Source organism: Myotis yumanensis, unplaced genomic scaffold, assembly GCF_028538775.1.
Source record: "Myotis yumanensis isolate MYYU_CA2020_CCGP unplaced genomic scaffold, mMyoYum1.0.hap1 SCAF_9, whole genome shotgun sequence".
Taxonomy (NCBI): Eukaryota; Metazoa; Chordata; class Mammalia; order Chiroptera; family Vespertilionidae; genus Myotis; species Myotis yumanensis.
The window spans coordinates 79,703,928-79,721,763 of record NW_027223760.1 but is presented as its reverse complement, the minus strand read 5'-3'; the positions used below and the strand labels follow the sequence as shown (position 1 = coordinate 79,721,763).

Sequence of the window (17,836 nt, the reverse complement as noted above, 5' to 3'; positions counted from 1 at the left end):
TTAAAGCTCTCAGGGAAAAAAATAATCAGAAAATGCAAATAAGCGTTTTGGAAAAAATGCTCAGAGGGTATCGGCGGCATTGAATTTCACGGTGGCGCCGACAAAGTCATAGACCCAGCCAGGATGCTGCCTGCCGTTTCAGCGAGCCCGTCAGATGCCAGAACACAGGCTGGGGAAGTTCTGCGTTGTTGAAAGGGATGGAAGGTTCCAGAGAAGGTCTGTACCGCCAGGAGGCCCAGAGAGGCTCCTGGGGGCACTGCGCAGGGATGGGGCAGACACCGGTGTGTGAGGTTTGGAGTACCCGAGTCGTGGAATCACTGAATCTAACTTTCACAAAAACTCCTGTGGAGCAGACAGCCTACCTTCGTGACCAACCCCACAAGGTCAGACAGGTGACGTGCTTGGCTCACTCCACACAACTGGTGAGTGAGAAACCCATCATTTAAATAGATTGACTTACTTCCCACTTCCTGCCCTTTGTACAATGTCAATGGCTCTCAACCAGCCCTCCTGGTACTAAATTTCAGGAAGATTCACATCACAGGCTCTGGAGATGTTAGGATCGTGCGGTGCACAGCCTGGGGCGGGCGAGGTGGGCTGTACACGATGCCCCTGATTCTATACCCACCCACTCAACGAAATCTTCTGGGAAGCCTTTAAACATGGCTGCTGTTCAAACTCCACCCCAGACTATGTGAATCCAAGTAAAATCATACACAAGAGTGGAACGGCATTTCACCGAGCAGAAATTCCACTGCAGGCTGGCTGGGGACAGAGAGGCTCCTCTTGCCCTTTGACCTTCTATTTGTCCCATTCACCAGGGGTTCCCTCCATCCAACTCCTGTTTTTTCTGTTTTCATATAATATCCTGGTGTGGGGGAAACTCAGATGCAAGCAGAAGCTGGTGAAATGAATTGCAAAATGAAGGTGTGCCCAGGGACAGCCCCGATCTAAGACTGTCATTGTAGGTGGGATTGCATGCTGCCAGAGGAACATTGTAAACTCATAGCTGAGCTGAGAACACATTTGGCCTCTGCCCAGCAAAGTTCAGATCGAAAGAGGGGCTGGCAAACACGCCCTTGAGGCCTTCCGCAGTGTTGCTCTGTGTACGTCTCAGTTCCTTTTGCAAGTAAATGAGAAGAGGCGAGTCGTTCCCACACTGTGTGATGAAAAGACGGCACAGTCAGAACTTCTGTCCGACCTGGAGTTCTGGGGCCTCTGGAAGAGCTTCGTCACCTGTCGCCAACATCCCAGCCCCAGTTTCTGCACCAGGCCTGTCAGAGACAGCTGCGGCCTGCAGGCTCAACTTCGACAGTGGACAGCTGTGCAATTATAATTTTATTCTATCCTAGCTTTTGTGTGGCAATGTCCATATAAATTTGTTGATGTATTGATTATTATCAGTGTGAAAATCTACATGGCCATTGGGTTAGTTAGACCCAGGCCTTCAGACTAAAGCAATAGCTTAGATGTTCCAGTGCACCCTGACTTTGAACTTGAGTCTCAGAATGTGTCTAGATCGCCACACTGCCCGCAGGGAGGCGGCGTCATCTCATGCTGGTGCTCGTCCGCTTTACAGTGTGTCTCCAATCTTGATCCCACTTGGTCCCAGGTGCTGGACCCAGCCTTCCAGTCCCCCCACTTTTCCCCAACCCCCTCCTGCCGTACATCAGTGGTTCCCCGCCAGCCCAGTGTTGTCCTCCAGAGGGGACATTCGGCAGTGTGTCTGGGGACTTTTTTGGGCTGCCAGCATTCAGTGTCTACATGCCAGATACATCCTGTGGTGCACAAGACAGCCCACAGCTAAGAGGTTTATAGCCCCAGTGGCAGTAATGCTGAGGTTAGAGACCCTGGGAGGGGCCTCAGGGTCTCCACCTGCCCACAGCGCTCTGTGCCCATCTCACCTCCTCAGGGCCGCCCTCTCACCTCCAGGGATATCTTCCTGAAACACAGATGTGACCCCCACTTACCACCTTCCCAGAGTCCCTGCTTTCCCCAGGATAACGTGTAGAAGCAGCCTAGGCTTGTAGTAAAGGCTCCTTCCCGCCAAGGTCTCGTGCTTCCCCAGGCTCCGCCAGGCTGAGATGTGTGGCGGCCCTCCGATACCTCAGGCTCCCACCGCACTGCGTGGGGCATGGGGCGCTCCCTGCACCCACAGCCATGCTGCTCAGACACCCCGGGACCTTTTTAAAAGGCCGCTTGTGATGCAGCCGGTCTGCAGTGGGGCCTGAGACCCTGCGTTTGTGAAGGCTCCCTGGCAGCCTGTGTTCCTCATTTGCAATCACACTCTCAGCAGCGAGGACCTGGCACAGTGGTTCTCAAACCTTAGTGGGCATCGTGTGACTGGAGCCCAGAAAAACCCAGATGACTGCACCCACCCTAGGCTCTCTGACTCAGTAGGCAGGGTGGGGCTCACGAATTGCATGTGTAGCAAGTCTGCAGGTTGCATGTATGTCTGTGCCTCCGCACCCACCTCCCGGGGTCCTGAGAGCCGTGTTAGTGCCTGGACCACTGCAGACCTGGCAGCGTGCTAAGAGCTGGGATGGCCCCCTGCACTCCACTGGGCAGTGAGCTCCGTGAGGACAAGGACAGACTTCTTACAGGGAGCTGGAGGCGCTGGGCAGGGCTGTGGTTCTAACCCTGGAACGTCGGGGAAACATGACCTTCCTAGACACCTCGTGAATAGCCTGAGAGGTTGCCGGTTCTCCTTGGCCAGCCTCACCACTCACCAGCTCTGTGGAGACAGCCTCCAGCCACCTGCAGGGCCTGGGGCGGGCAGGACCCTCTGTACCTTTCCCTTCAGTGATAGATGTCGATTCCCAGCTTTTCCCGCCGTTTCCTCCTCGCACCTGCGGATGGCAGCGTGGAAGCCACGCTCTTTCTAAAACCGCAAAGGCCTGGGCTTCCCTGCATCACAGAGCGTGGAGCCTGGTGGAGCCCGCATGCCCTTTGCTCGCCTCACCTGGGGACTCCGTGGGCACTGCCTTCCTCCTTCCTCCCAAGCTCGGGCATGTCTCTCCCACTAGTCTTGATTTTGCCTCCTAAGAGAATGGAAGCATTTTATTTGAAAATGTTCTGCATTTTTGAATCCTTTTTCAAAGCACTGGAGTACATGGAGGGAGAAGAGTTCTGTTTGTCTGAGTAGATCGGCCCCAGGTGGGCCAGACCCTGGGGGAAGGTGGACAGGTGGAGGTGGAGGTGGACAGGTGGAGGTGGAGGTGGACAGGTGGAGAATGACAGGTGAGGGTGGACAGGTGGAGGGGGACAAATGAAGGTGGACAGGTGGAGGTGGACAGGTGGAGGATGACAGGTGAGGGTGGACAGGTGGAGGAGGACACGTGGAGGTGGACAGGTGAGAGTGGACAGGTGGAGGTGGACAGGTGGAGGGGGACAGGTGGAGGTGGACAGGTGGAGGTTGACAGGTGAAGGTGGACAGGTGAGGGTGGACAGGTGGAGGAGGACAGGTGGAGGTGGACAGGTGGAGGATGACAGGTGGAGGAGGACACGTGGAGGTGGACAGGTGAGAGTGGACAGGTGGAGGCAGACATATGAAGGTGGACAAGTGGAGGTAGACAGGTGAGGGTGGACAGGTGAAGGTGGGCAGGTGAGGGTGGACAGGTGGAGGTGGACAGGTGGGGGGTGAACAGGTGGAGGATGACAGGTGAGGGTGGACAGGTGGGGGTGGACAGGTGGAGGTGGACAGGTGAGGGTGGACAGGTGGAGATGGACAGGTGAGGGTGGACAGGTGGAGGTGGACAGGTGAGGGAGAACAGGTGAGGGTGGACAAATGAAGGTGGACAGGTGGAGGTGGGAACTCTCTCGGGCTGGACAGAAAGGAGCAGCCTTGAGGTTGAGGAAGGAGCCTGAACACAGGCTCCAACGTGGAATGAATGTGGAGCGTGAGAAAAGGAACAAGTGGTAAGTTTAGTTCAGTCAAATGCCCTGGGCTCTGGAGAAGGGAGAATCCAGGAATCCCAACCATGGAGCCAATGGAGAAGGGCCTCTAGGAGTTGGGGAACCATTCCTTGAACTAAACAGAGTTTTTCCTTACTTCTTTTCTCTCCAGAAACACCCGAGAGGTGGTGCTGATATCTGCGCCCTCCCATTTCTGGCGAAGATCTGTCAGAAGATAAAGCGGTGTGTATGCTGCGCTGCCCTCCGCCACTGCACGGGGGGCATCTGTCCCTCTTTCCCGTGGGCTGAAAGGGCCTCAGATGTCAAAGCATCTTCCTGAAAGGGAACGTGTTTCTTTCTCATCATTCGTCCAGAACCTAGAAGACAGAGCCTGAGCTTTGAGCAGCGCAGGCTCAAAGGCTGGGGCGCAGGCTGCTGGTGAAGTTGTGTCGCCCAGCCACCAAGGACCCTACCCCCAGGGGGTATTGGACCCCACGTGATCTTTGGGGACATCCACGTTCTTGGCTCTTGGGCAATGCCGTCTCCTGAGCTGGCTTTGAAAACGAGCACTTAATGTGTCTGGGCCTCAGTTTCCCTAAACCTTAATGTCAGGTATATGCTAAGTTATGGCTGCTCCTCAGAGTTGATTGGGGATGATTAAATGCAGGCTCCTTGGCCTGAGACCTGGCAGGAGAGCAGTGTGTTTCCCAGGCTCCGGGGGCCTCTGTCCTCCCCAAAGCTCACCTTCTATGCAGGTGCCGGATGGTAGATGCTACATGATCAGGTGATGCTTCCAGGACCCCAAATACTGCCCTTTACCTGTGAGGTGCACATGGGGCCACACCGTCCCACCAGCCCCTGCTGCTCTCATCCTGGCTCCTGCCAGTCCTTTACTCGAGCCCATTTTAGGCTGGCCTAGTTCTCATTGCGAGGGCCTTCAGGTGAGAGCGCAGAGGTGAGGGGCAGGCTGCAGGACTGTATTATAGAGTCGCTATAACATCCCACACTGGGTGGCTTAGAACAACAGAAATGTACTCACCCCGTACTAGAGGCTGCAGGACTGAAAGCAGGGTGTTTGCAGGGTCCCTCCAAGACTCTGCTCGCTCTGAGCTGCCCCTGAGACTCCAGGTCGAATCCTTGCTTGCCTCTCAGCTTCTGGAGCTGGCCGGTGATCCTCGGTGTCCTGGATCCCTTCAGTCTCTGCCCCCATCTTCATAGGCCCTCTTCCCTGTGCATCTATGCATAAACCCACACATGCATCACCTCACGTAGATGCATACAGACTGTCGTATCTTACGCCTCAAGGTTCTCAGCATAAGTTGTTCAAGAGGAAAGTTTTAAGAAAAGACTTCCATCACTGAATGCCATGTGAAATGGCACAAATTCAACCTGTAAGTGCCGATCGCACCAACTGGACCGAAAACACAATCTCCTTTCCAGGGGACTCAGCATCCATGCCCACACCCTCTGAGGCTTCAGTTCAGTGACTGCACTTCCCACAGGGGGCAAGTGAAGCATCAGAGAGGAAACAGCTCTGCTGGTGTGGAGAGACTGGCTGAGTTGGCCTGGTGCTCTTACTATTACCTTACCTAATAATAGACAAAAATGTAAATTGACCATCCCTCCGCTATGCTCACCAGCCAATCAGGAGAGTATGCAAATTAACCCAACAAAGATGGCGGTTAATTTGCATATGTAGGCGCGAAGCGGCGGAGCGAAGACTGAAGGCTCCGGCTGGAGCGGCGGCCTGGGTCCTGGGTGCCAGAGGAAAACCGGTGCTGGCAGCCAGGGGAAGGGAAGACCTATTGCACAAATCTGTTCGTGCAAGGGGCCTCTAGTATTATTAGAGTGGGCTTCTGTCACATAGTAGGGTGCTTCTGTCACCCAGCTCAGCTACATCTGAAAATGTCTCTCCGCTTTCACAAACAGTTTCTTCTCTCTTAGTTCACTGGTGTTGTGTTTTCTTTCTTCCAGAACTATCACGAATTCGGTGCCATTCAGAGATGTCGATTCAGACAATTACAGCATTTCCCCAGTAAGTATGGTGCAGGGTAACCAGAGGGAGGTTCCCTGGCTTCCGCATCACTTCCTACAAACGTCTTTAATAAGACAAGATGGGCTTCCCCTTGAGTGTATTATTAATTTGATAACACACCATTTCACAGTTTTTACGGACTTTCTGGCATCTGAAAAATGCATGAATCGTTAAAGGGGGTCGTAGGCCTGGGTTTTGTTTCCTGGAGCCATTCCCAGCTGGGAGTCTCCGCAGGGATGGAAATGATCTTGAAGGCTGTTGGGAATTATTTTGGAAATTCTTAAGCCTACTTCAACTTACTTTTCTAAGTGTGTGCGAGTGTGTGCATGAGACTGTGCGAGTGTGCATGTTTGACTTAGAGCAGTGAGGGTGGCAGGGTGCTCTATGAGAAAGAAACAAGCAGGTAACATGCCACAAAGTCCCCACCTTGGTGAGACTCAGCTCTCCCACCTGGGAATGGGGAAATCAAATCAGTGTTCTACATTATCATGGCTCTTCAAGTCAGGCGGGTCCAACACATAATAAATCCATGTAATCAACTAGATTAGCTAGAGATTTTTTAATTATCCAGGGAAATGATTGATCATTTGACCAAATAAACCAATTGATTGGAGCCTGACAAGACTGCTGATTAATAGAAAAAGTTCAGGGAGTTGGATAGTTCTGCAGTTGGTAAAAGTGCACATAGACACACACAGAAACACACGTACATATGTGTGCATGCACACACATGTGTACATATAGCTGCATATGCCACGTGCATATACATTCACACACATGCACCCCCATACAACCTCACACAGGCACACACCCAATAGCATGTATGCACACACATCCACCCACACATTCACACCCACACACCCCACCTGTTACTGGCCCTGGGACCGGGTCACATTGCACCTCACACAGCGTATGTTATCATCTTAATCTTCGTGATCGATAGTGTTCCTAGCCTATTGGAGTTAAAAACCGCAGACGGCATTCCCCCCACCCCCACCCCTCGCCCGGCTCTTCCGACTGCCCCTCCTCGTTTCACGTCAACACAGAACTGACCCTTCCCACGTTGCCCTCGGATTGCAGACGCTGCGCGGCTACCACTGGCGAGGGAGAGACTGCAATGACAGCGACGGGATGGCCTACCCCGGCAGAAGGTAACTGTCTCCGCTGGTCTCTGATTCCGAAAATTACCTTCCGAAAGGGGGGCAGGAAGCGTCGTTCATTTCCCCAGGCCCGGGGGTTCATGCCCGCAGAGGGAAGGCCCCCCATCTCCTGATGGAAGTGAAGTTCCGGGAAATGAGAGCATCGTCTGTGCAAGAAAGGCGCAGGGAGCACCTGCTCATGGCCAAGCACGCTGCGCCCACTGGGTGGTAACGAGATAGAAATGTTCTTTTTCCCGTCGGAGCTCACGGCCCAGTAGGAGAAACAGCCGCATGAGCAGCGCCTGTGGACGTCACCCAGCGTCCTACACGCAGGGCTGGGCCCAGACAGCCCCTCTCCCTCCAGGACTGAGGGGAGGGTCCAGGGCGTGACCAGCATGTCCCATGTTAGTCCTGGGCTGGTGTTCAGCCCATCAGATCTCTCACTTCCAGAAATGGATGTGTCGCCTTAGCTGTGACTGCGGTGCCAAAGCATCAAGTTAGCCAGGTGTCAGGGATTGGAGAGGCATCACTTGAACGGCCTCGCCTGTCTAAAACCGGTGGCCTGCAGGCTCGTTTAGGACACCCATCAGCCCTGTTCCACAGCCACCCAGTCCAGGAACCGGGTCGACCACAAAAAGCCTGGATTTGGTCCACCACTCCCAGCAAACATCCCAAACCAAGATAAGGGAGCAGAGGCTTCTGTTCGTCACAGCACAGGGCGGAGGCTGTCTGTCCCTGACACTGGGTGGCACTCACGTGTGCATCCATTCATGGTGCTCAGTCACTGAGTGACAAGTGAATGCCCCCGACCAATGCTGACCTTCTCCTCGCAGGCCAGACCGCTGGGATGAACATCGGGATTCCAACTGCAACGGCATCTGGGTGAGCAACTAGAGGTGAACTCCGCCTGCCTCCTGACCCCTCTTCCTTCCTTGCATTCGTCACGCCTGAGGAAGAGGACGGGCCGGAGCCAGGCATTCTGCTGCGTGAGGAGGGGTGTAGGGCTCCGGTCACACATGAGGGGGTCCACACTGTAACAGGAGGTGGGGCTCTCTCATCACAGCCCCTTTTTTAAAAAATATTTTTTTTTATTGATTTCAGAGAGGAAGGGAGAGGGAGAGAGAGAGAGAAACATCAATGATGAGAATCATTGATCGGCTGCCTCCTGCATGCCCCCTACTGGGGATGGAGCCCACAACCTGGGCATATGCCCTTGACCAGGAATTGAACCGTGACCTCCTGGTTCATAGGTCGATGCTCAACCACTGAGCCTAGCTGGCCGGTCATCATCACAGTCCCTATAAGCCTTGCTGAAGGTCACCCACATCTGACCTCTGAGTTCTCCCCTGAACAGTGTGAAATTAGCTGGAGAGTGGTGTTAGCAAAGTTTTGCAGCAACCTGAACATCTCCTAGGGCAAGCCAGGCTGTCCCCTTGTCATGGCAGCCATTTCCTTCTGTTTCCTAAGGCTAGTCAGGCGGCGGGGTCACCTACCTGCCAGGCACCAGCCTTGTCACAAGGAGGAGGAGACATCCCCCCTAGATCTTAAGGTGTCAAGACCCCCAAGGCCGCTCTTGTTCTGATAAACTCAAGCTACATTGTCAAGTGGGGGGACCGAGGGGTGATCAGTGTGTGAGGCCGTCCTTGTTCCACGGCCCCTTCCCTGCCTCTGGGGTGTGCCACCTGTGAGGAAGGCCAGTAAGACACTGTGCTCTGCCCTGTCCTGGTCGCTGGTGGGGCCTCGGTGCTCCAGTGCCCTGCTGGCAGCCTCTGGGACAAGGTAGTCCAGGGTCTGGACCTCTCCTCACCACCCCCCCACCCCCCCCCCCCCCGGGTTCCTAAAAGCCCAGCTCTCTCACATGGAACGTGACCGTGTCCGATTAAGGACTCGAGAGACTTAAAGGGTTTTATCTACTGATTTGCCTTTTCAACTTTTTTTTTTAATTTAAATTCTTTATTGTCTTTTCTACTTTTAAAGCCATTTGGGGAGGATTTGGTGTATGTGTCTCATAAATTTAAAGACAAACTACTTAATCTTGTCGTTTCTCTTTTAAAGGGTGTTGATCCAAAAGACGGAATCCCCTATGAGAAGAAGTTCTGTGAAGGTATGAATGTAAAAGTCTGTTTGTTCATCTCAACAGAATGTTCATCCCAACAGAATGTTCTTTTTCCCGTCGGAGGCAAATGGAAGGGAACAGACCACCCAAGTGAGGAAGTGCCTGGCGCTAGGCCTTACACTTGGCCAGTTTACATTTATTTTCATGACAAATCCAAAAGGGACATGAGAAGGATTCTAGTAAAAGGAGGCAGAATCTAGAGAAAGCAAAACTGAATTTGTGTAATCGACTCCTTTCCCTGAGGATTGGAAACCTGAATGATAACATTAGAAAAAGCCGCGGCGTAGAGAGCAGTGTAACTGAACCCAGCACTTCGCCAGATGAGAAACTCAATGCAGGTGACCCTTTCTCATCTTCTCCGTGTTCTCAACATACAAGCTCAGGGACCTGGGCTTGTACTGATGGCGTCCCTGTCAACCGGGGTGAAGGCTCACACCTGGTGACTCAAGGGAACCCTCCAGGCTGCAGCCATTGGCGTTCCCCAAAGTAGCTGAGCTCTGTATTCTAAATCCTAAATGCCTCGGACATCTGGGCTACCAGTACCGTTAGGAAGAACTATCACCACCCACAACTTACTGAAAACACTCCCGGTGATGCCCAACGAGACCCTGTGGTAGCATCGCTGTTTTATGCCTAGGCAATGGCTTTCCCCAACATTTAGAAGCATTTCATTCATTCATTCATTCATTCATTCAACAGATATTCCTTGAATGTCTATTCTTTTAAGTGCCAAGAGCTATACTTGGCTCTGAGTTTTCATGGGCAGACATCATACAGTCCTTGCCCTCAGTCAACTTAAATATAATTAATTATAGTTCCGTTCTCAGAGGGGCAGGAAGGGGGCAGAACAGGCAAAGACCCGATGCCTCGTTACACAATTTAAAAATGCTGTGGAGTGAATAAAAGAATGAATGAAAAAATACACTCATGAATAAATAGACTCAGATCTAGTGAAATCCTGGCATAGGGCTTTAGGTCACTGTGGGAAGCCCCTTTAATTCCCAAAGTCCCAACCCCTCCCAGGTGTCCTGGGCCTTCCCTATCACCATTTGTGTGGCCAAGTTCTAGCTGTCGCAGTCCCAAGACAGAAAGCCACTGGAGTGAGGCTGATCTGGGGGTGAGGGTGGGAGTGGGGGAAGACGGCTCTCCTCTCTGACTGGGAGGCATCAATCACTTCTCCCAGGATCTGAAGGGGTTTGGGGGTGTATGTGCATCGCCCATGGGTGGATGATTTGTGTAGATGGGCCCAGGACCAGATGCAGTGATTCTTTACCTCCACACCCTCGGGCTGCCCAGAGACCTTCGTCTGGCTGTCGCTCCATCAATCCGCCAGAATCGCCCACCCGGTGCTCTTGCCTATATGGATTAAGAGCTTTCAGGGTCCATCACATCTTCAATAAATCAAAATTGCTCCATGAGATCAGTAATTCTTAAAGTGAATTATGTCAGAAATCGGTGCGTTTTCCACAAAGCAATTTCCAGAACCAAAATTGAGGGCATATTGCTGAGTCCAGATAAAGTTTTGATCCATTTATTCATCCGCCCTCACTCAGGGTGTCTCACGGCAGTTTGTTTCATGCTGAGCGGGGAAACACGCCTTCCTCCGGACCGCTCAGCTCTCGGTTTCGATGCCTGGAATCTCATTGAGCTCCTGAAGGCTATGTCCCTCACCCTGCAACGCACAAACAGCGGCCATGCATCACTGCTACGGTGCTCTGTGCGTGGGGTACACGCCAGGGCATCTGATGCCCTGACTACGCCGTCTGGAGGCTTGCAACCACGAGAGCATAAATAACACAAATACATTGTGCCGCCTAGGGTCAGAGCCCAGGGGAATCGTTCTGCTGGGAGACTCGGCCGGGGCTCATTTCCACATCCCTCCGGAATGGATCACGGCTTCGCAGATGTCCTTGGTAAGTAATGTTGGCAGCAATCTCCCGGCTGTGCTGGCCTCGTGCCTGTTTCCCCGCTCTCTCTAAATGTGATGCCAACTCCACACAGGTGCACGTTTTCCTGCTCAGCAAAATCTGCCATAAAAGGCGCACCCGCTCCAGTTCAGTTCATTTCCAACGATGCGAGAGGCGATGTGAGGGCGTTGTCACAATAGACTCAAAACAAGAGCCAGCACATCTTATTGGAAAACAAATTAAAGTGACAGTGTAGTATCACTTGTAGCATCCCTTATCATCTATCAAGTAGACAAAGGTTAAGTGATGAAGGCCCAGTATTAGCAAGCTTATGGTACCATGGGCGTGTGGGAACTTCTCTGTAAGGCAAGCATGTCAAACTCACAGCCTGCGGGCCGCATGCCTCGTTTATTTGGCCCGTGTTCGCCTTTGGGTTTGACATGCTTGCTGTAAGGCAGTTGGACAATATGTACAAAGTGACAGTAAAGTGTTTGTGGGTTTAGCCAGTAATTCCACATCTGGAAATTTACCTTTAAACTAGACTAGTCACTTGCTCAAGAATCTATGTCCACGAATATTCATCCAAGAGATAGTTATAATAGTAAAAATGAGAAAAGAAATTAAAAGTAGGGGATTAGATGCCCTGGTCAATCTGTCTCAGTGGTTAGAGCATTAGCCAGTGGATGAAAGGGTCATGGGTTCGATTCCTGGTCAAGGGCACATACTTCAGTTTTAGGTTCTATCCTCAGTGTTTCTCTCTCTCTCTCCCTCCCTTTCACTCTCTCTAAAAAAAAAAAATCAATGGAAAAAATATCCTTGGGTGAGGATTAAAAAAGTAAAAATAGGGGATTGGATATGTAAAATTATATTTCATCCATAAAATGAAATATGCAATCATTACTACCACTGTTATAGACACATTTATTGGCAAGAAACTGTGTTGATGATCATTTGTTAGGGGCAAAAGCATGTTACAAAGTGGTATGTATGATGTCTTATGAATATATAATATGTGTGTGTATGTACAAAGAAAAGCATTGGAAGGCTGTGGATCAGTGGGTAACCCTGGTACCTCTGGACGGGAGAATTCTGGGTAACTTTTCTTCTACTTTGTTTTCAAGGAATTTATTAGGTGATTACTTGGTTTTGTTTTCAGCAAATAGCTAAAAAAAAAAAAAAACCTGCTAAGGAAACCAAGGCACTGCTTTATTGAATCTCTGCAGAAGGTCTGTCATGTAGATGTTATTACAGCACGGCCTGGCTTTATAGACCCCCAGGGAGCAGGTGACAGAATCGTTTCCTGTCGGTGTCACCTTAAACAAGCCACCTAACCAGAAACGCTGGAGATGAGGATAGGAACAATCTCAAGCAAGGCCATTTGCTTCCGTGAGCTAATGGCTGTGAAAATGCTGTAGAGCCATGGGTTGGATTCAAACCAGACACAAGTAAATTCACATACAACTCACGCAGGGCCATCAACCCATCAGCCAAAGCAAGTCACAGGGCCATGGCCCAGATCCACAGGGAAGGAAGTCTGTCTGCCCCAAGTGAGAGAAGACAGAGAGCGCATATTTGCTGCATTGCTTTTATCTCCTTGAAAATGCTAAATATTCAATAGAGAAAAATAAGCAGATACAGAAATTATTAACAAATCGTTAAAATTCCACTTAATATTACCACCCAGAGAGAATTGTTTTAACATTTTGGGGTATAAGATTGGTTTTGAAATATTCTTTTAATATTTTTCTTAGAAAAAAATGAACACATAAAGTCAACACTAGAACTTATTTTGAGAAGTAAAAAAAAGAAAAAAATTCCCCCATCATCTCAAACTTTTCTCAGTATTTTTCCATTTTTTCCTAGCATTGCACCCCCATTGTGATTCCACCCACAAGGCAGTCACATGAACAGCAAGTACGCAACTGGTGACCCTCCCTTTTTACAATTAGTACTAATCATAATCATTTTCCACATTGTCTAGTCTTTTTCTTTAATATATTTTATTGATTTCAGAGAAGGGAGAGGGAGAGATAGAAAGATCAATGATGAGAGTCCTTGATCAGCTGCCTCCTACATGCCCCCTGCTGGAAACCAAGCCCGCAACTGGAATCGAACCATGACCTCCTGGTTCATGGGTCGATGCTCAACCACTGAGCCATGCCAGCTGGGCACAACTTAGTCTTTAGACTATTATCTTCTTCCCTGTTCCATGGAATCTCCTTCGGTGTACAAGCCATAAACTACTAAACCATTCCCCTGAGACTAAATATGAAGCTGATTTATGGCTTCTTTATTTTGGCTACTATGGCTCATGCTTCCTTTTTTAAAAAAGCTTCCAATTTTTTAAATGTGTTACCTATGGAACCTCTTCATGTGCACAGGGGTCAGCCTAGGGAGGGGGCCATGCCTCGAAGACAGCCTTGAGGTACGTTGAGCTCAGAGCACACCTCATGTTTTGGTTGTTCGGCTTTTAAAGCTTGTTGCAAGGGCAAACAACCTATCGCCAAATACTAGCCCGGGGCCTACTGTGCACCAAGGCCTACTGTGCGCCGAGCCCTGTGACAGGGGCTGATGACACAGTGGAGACGGAGTGGAAAGAACCCAGTCCTCGGAGAGCCTCAGGCATGTGGGACACACAAAGAACAACTAGGCAACTCCTTCGTGAGACCACGCAACACGCGCTTGACTCTGTCTCCCTGTAAAGCAGAAGACACCCCTGCAAATGCATCACCCATCCCAACTGCACCCCCGCAAAGAAGCCACAGCCGGGGATCTTCCCTAGAGCAGCCTCTTCTCTCCGGCTCATGCCATCCATCGGTTAAGCAGTGTGGCGCCCAAGAGGCCTGTTTACCGCTAATTAGATTAGGAGTGAGCTCATTTGGAAAGATACTTGTAGTTCAATAAAGAGAGTGTGAAGAATCGCCCTGGTGGCTCCACAGAAGCAGGGCCCTGAGCCTCGCCCCGCTGGGGGCCTGGGTGGTCCTGCCCTCCCCTTAAACAGCTTCCTTCCCTCCCAGATGCCCCCAGGAATCAGGTGTGCAGTGAGCTTCCTTGTCACAGCGAAGGCCTCAACTTTGAAAGATTTCAAAGGAACACAAGGAACAGATCTGAAAACACTTGCAGGCTGTCTTTCTTTTCTCCTTTCATTGGAAAAGCAGTCCCTGCTGGAGTTGTTTTGTTGCCAAAGAAAGGAAGGTGGCGAGATCACCAAGGCCCACAATAGCTGCCGCCCTCCTGCCTCGACCCCATCTGCTCGAAGATCATCTCCAAAACATAAAAACGCCCGCCCTGTTTCGCAGAACCGGATGGGATGGTGGGTGGGGGCGGGTGAGCAGACGGGGCGGCGACTCTGAAACACAATTTCCCGAATGTTTCTCTCGCCAGTGGAGACTGATGCCTGTGCTTTATAAAATCCTAGCACGACCCTGGCCGGCTGCTGTCTGTGAGGGAAGCGCACGGATTGAGTTTCGTGCTACGCCAAGGGCAAAAGGAACCTTCCATCCGGCTGCAGAAAATGCATATTCACCGAGAGCAAGGCGGCTCCTGGCTGTCAAGCCCTCTGCGTGTCAGTCCTCTCAGCTGACTTGTGGATCCTGTTTGGAGACTCTACTGACTGCAGACAGCACAGCCATCAGCCTCAAACCCCCGGGCGACTGCCCCCTCCCTGCACTGTGAACGCCCCAGTGAGCATCATGCTTCCATTAGGCAGAAACTGCTGCCTGATTTCCACGGTGCATATAAAACATGGAACTGCTACCTCACCTCGTTCCACGTCGACTCCAGAAGTATTTAAGGGGGTAGAGTGCTGTCTTTGATTGCTATGTTGTTTAAGATGAGGAAAGGCTGTTGGTTAGGACACGTGGGCACAATGCCGTGTCCTGCTCCCGAACACCTCGAGGGCTGGCAGGTAAAAGATGCTCAGTGGGCAGAAGAGAGGCCTCGATCCGAGGCCCATGCACTCTGTCAGGAAAGGAGAGTGTGTTCGCCACGCTGGTGCCTTTCTCCTCTGTTCCCGGCCCCTGCTCGGGAGCAGAAGCCAGACGGGCTGTCTGTCGCCTTGAGCCCCGATCAATTCAAGGCCCTGTTCCTGCCCAAGGCGAGCATCTGGGCTCCCACCTGCCAGCAGCGTGGGGCGCTCTCTCGGGCTCATCCTGCCGAAAACATCCGTGCTCTCAGCTCTCACCGCCACGTGCAAGAATTAAAGACAGACACTCGGTGTTAGGACAGACTGCAAGAGGAAAGTACTTGGAGCTCCATGCTTCTGAGAGGCATTTGTACTCGCTCAGCCCCCACGCCTGCTCTCCAGCACATTAGCTGGCGGTGCCCACACAGGGAGGCAGCGTGAGTCACCAAACACCTGCACCGCCCAGCTCGCCGCTGAGATGGGAGCGCGGTCTCCTGCCCCCGATTAATTAGATCCGCCGCTTGGCGTCCCTCTCCCTCAAGCTCCTCGGCCATAAAATGGGCCTCGTGGAACTAACTGATCGCAGGAGAAACACTTAGAATCTCAAACCCACTGGAATGTGGAAAGGGGACATTTTGGCACTTGAAGATAATTTGGGATGGCTGGAATATCAGTTGCTACACACCATTCAGTCACTGGTTCATTCAACTGCCCGCTTCCCTCCAGGACACTTCCTGGCGGGGCGGGGGAGGGGGGGGGGATGAAGGGGACCGAGAACACCCATCTCAGCCCTTGCCAAGTGCTTAGGGGTCCAGACTGGCTTCTGCACGATTTCCTAGATTTCCTACTCGAGGCGATGGCTACGAGATTGGTCAGATGGGTGAGTTAACCCTCATTCCTAGAGGAAAACCCAGGGAGCATTATGAAACACACAAGGTCGAAAGATTCCAGAGGCAGGAATTGAGGGTTTGTATCAGCATTGAAAGCCTGACAGATACAAAGCCCAAAGGAGAGACGGCTGGGAAAGAGCAAAGAGGTCATGGTCCCACGTCAGAAACATTCCAGACCGGCAGGAAGGCTGAGTGTGTCAGTCCTTAGAAGACTCGTTATGAAGCAAGCAGGGTATAGGCTCGGCTGCCGTAACAAAGAATCCCCAAAACTCGATGACTTAGGATGGAAGTGTGTTTTTCTCTCATAACTATCCAGAGGCAGCAGGCAGGCCTGACCCGACAGGCAGACATCCTCAACATGCAGCTCCACCTGGGTCCAAGGTGGCTGCTCCCACTCTTACCGCCTCCCACCTGTAGGGAAGAAGAAAGGAGAACTTGACACAGAGGTGGCACACATCACTCGCACACCCCCCATCCTTCAGAACCTAGTCACAGGGCCACCCCACGCTGCAGCGGAGCTGCCAAGAGCATGCCCTGGCTGGACAGCCATGTGCCCACCTAACACTGTGGCAGCTCTCGTATTAGAAACAGAGGAAAGAGAGAAGGTGGACAACTGGGGCTCCAGACGTGAAAAGCAGTCTCTAACCTCAAGGAGCTTCAAGTCTCATTGGAAAGACAGACACAGAAACTCATAATGATAACATTAAGCAAATACTCCTATGTGTTTACCAAACGCCAGGCATTGTACTTAGTATTCTCTCATTTAATACTAAATGACCCTGTTGTATTTCATAAAGAAACGGAGACTCAGCCTTGGTGGTGTTTCTCAGTGGTTAGAGCATCAGCCTGTGTACCGAAGGGTCACGGGTTCGATTCCCTGTCCAGGGCATGTATCTGGGTTGTGGGTTCACTTCCCATTTCCTGTTGGAGCAGGTGCAAAAGGCAACCAATCAATTTGTCTATTTCACATCAATGTTTCTCTCTCTCCCCCCACTCCTTCCCTTTCACTCTGAAAAGCAATGGAAAAAATATCCTCTGGTGAGGATTTTAAAAACTGTAAAAGAAAAAAAATGGAGACTTTGAGAGCTTAGCTAATTTACCCAAGATAATGCAGTTTTACATGGAGCCCCGCTAGAACCAGTCTGGCAGACCCTGGAGCAGGGGTCAGCAAACAACGGCCCTCAGGCCCAATGCGGCCCTCCGCCTGTTTCTGTAGATAAAGTTTTATTGGCATGCAGCATGCTCATTTACTTACATATTGTCTGTGACCATTTTTACAGGCCAGTGGCAGAACTGAATAGTCACAACCATGAGGAGACAGGGACTCTGGCCAGAGGCTGCGCCAGGGCCATCGGGCGCCAGTCAGAGGGACAGAAGCAGCCAGGTTCTGTGACAGCTTCTTGGGAGGAGGGAGGAAATGAGATCATTTCATATGAGCAAGTAAGAGCCCGGTCAGGCCTGGTCATTGGCTGCCCTCCTCACAGCATCCCATGTCCTTCCCTCTGGGGCTTGACTGCGGACTTTGGGCTTCTGCCAGAGCCAAATTCCGGACATCACCTCTCAGAAAATGGAGAATACCCTCACCCCAGAAAAACGACAGCCTGATTGACACCTAAGAAATGACCCCACTTTACAAAACCAAATGAGGGTGTGCGTCACCCTCTCTGAGGGGCACCCTACTGGCCTGCTTGTGGAAGAATTCGTTTCCCGGGCCCCAGGAAAGAATTGGCGTGTGATATTCTCTGTAAGAGCAGGACATTTTAAACTCCTGTTGTCCTCATAGTTATGAATTTTACTGCAGTTCTCCAGTCTCTCTGCAAGTGATGATGGAAGGAATTGAATTCGGTCAAGGCCAACTGCGCGATGCGTTTTCATTTGCGGGGGGACAGTTAGATAGATGCAGCCGTCAGTTCACTGAATCAACAAATCACGGGGTTGGCGCGGAAATCAT

General features: G+C 51.4%; 1 protein-coding gene across 1 annotated transcript in view; it reads left to right on the top strand.

Annotated features, from left to right (window-relative positions):
• Positions 1–17,836, top strand: part of AOAH (acyloxyacyl hydrolase) — a 103,867-nt gene that overhangs the window by 33,549 nt on the left and 52,482 nt on the right. Inside the window, exons 6-11 of the mRNA XM_070425221.1 lie at positions 4,067–4,137; positions 5,869–5,929; positions 7,010–7,080; positions 7,902–7,950; positions 9,124–9,172; positions 11,003–11,097. Coding sequence (XP_070281322.1) covers positions 4,067–4,137; positions 5,869–5,929; positions 7,010–7,080; positions 7,902–7,950; positions 9,124–9,172; positions 11,003–11,097 — 396 coding nt within the window. The remainder of the gene's footprint in view (positions 1–4,066; positions 4,138–5,868; positions 5,930–7,009; positions 7,081–7,901; positions 7,951–9,123; positions 9,173–11,002; positions 11,098–17,836) is intronic.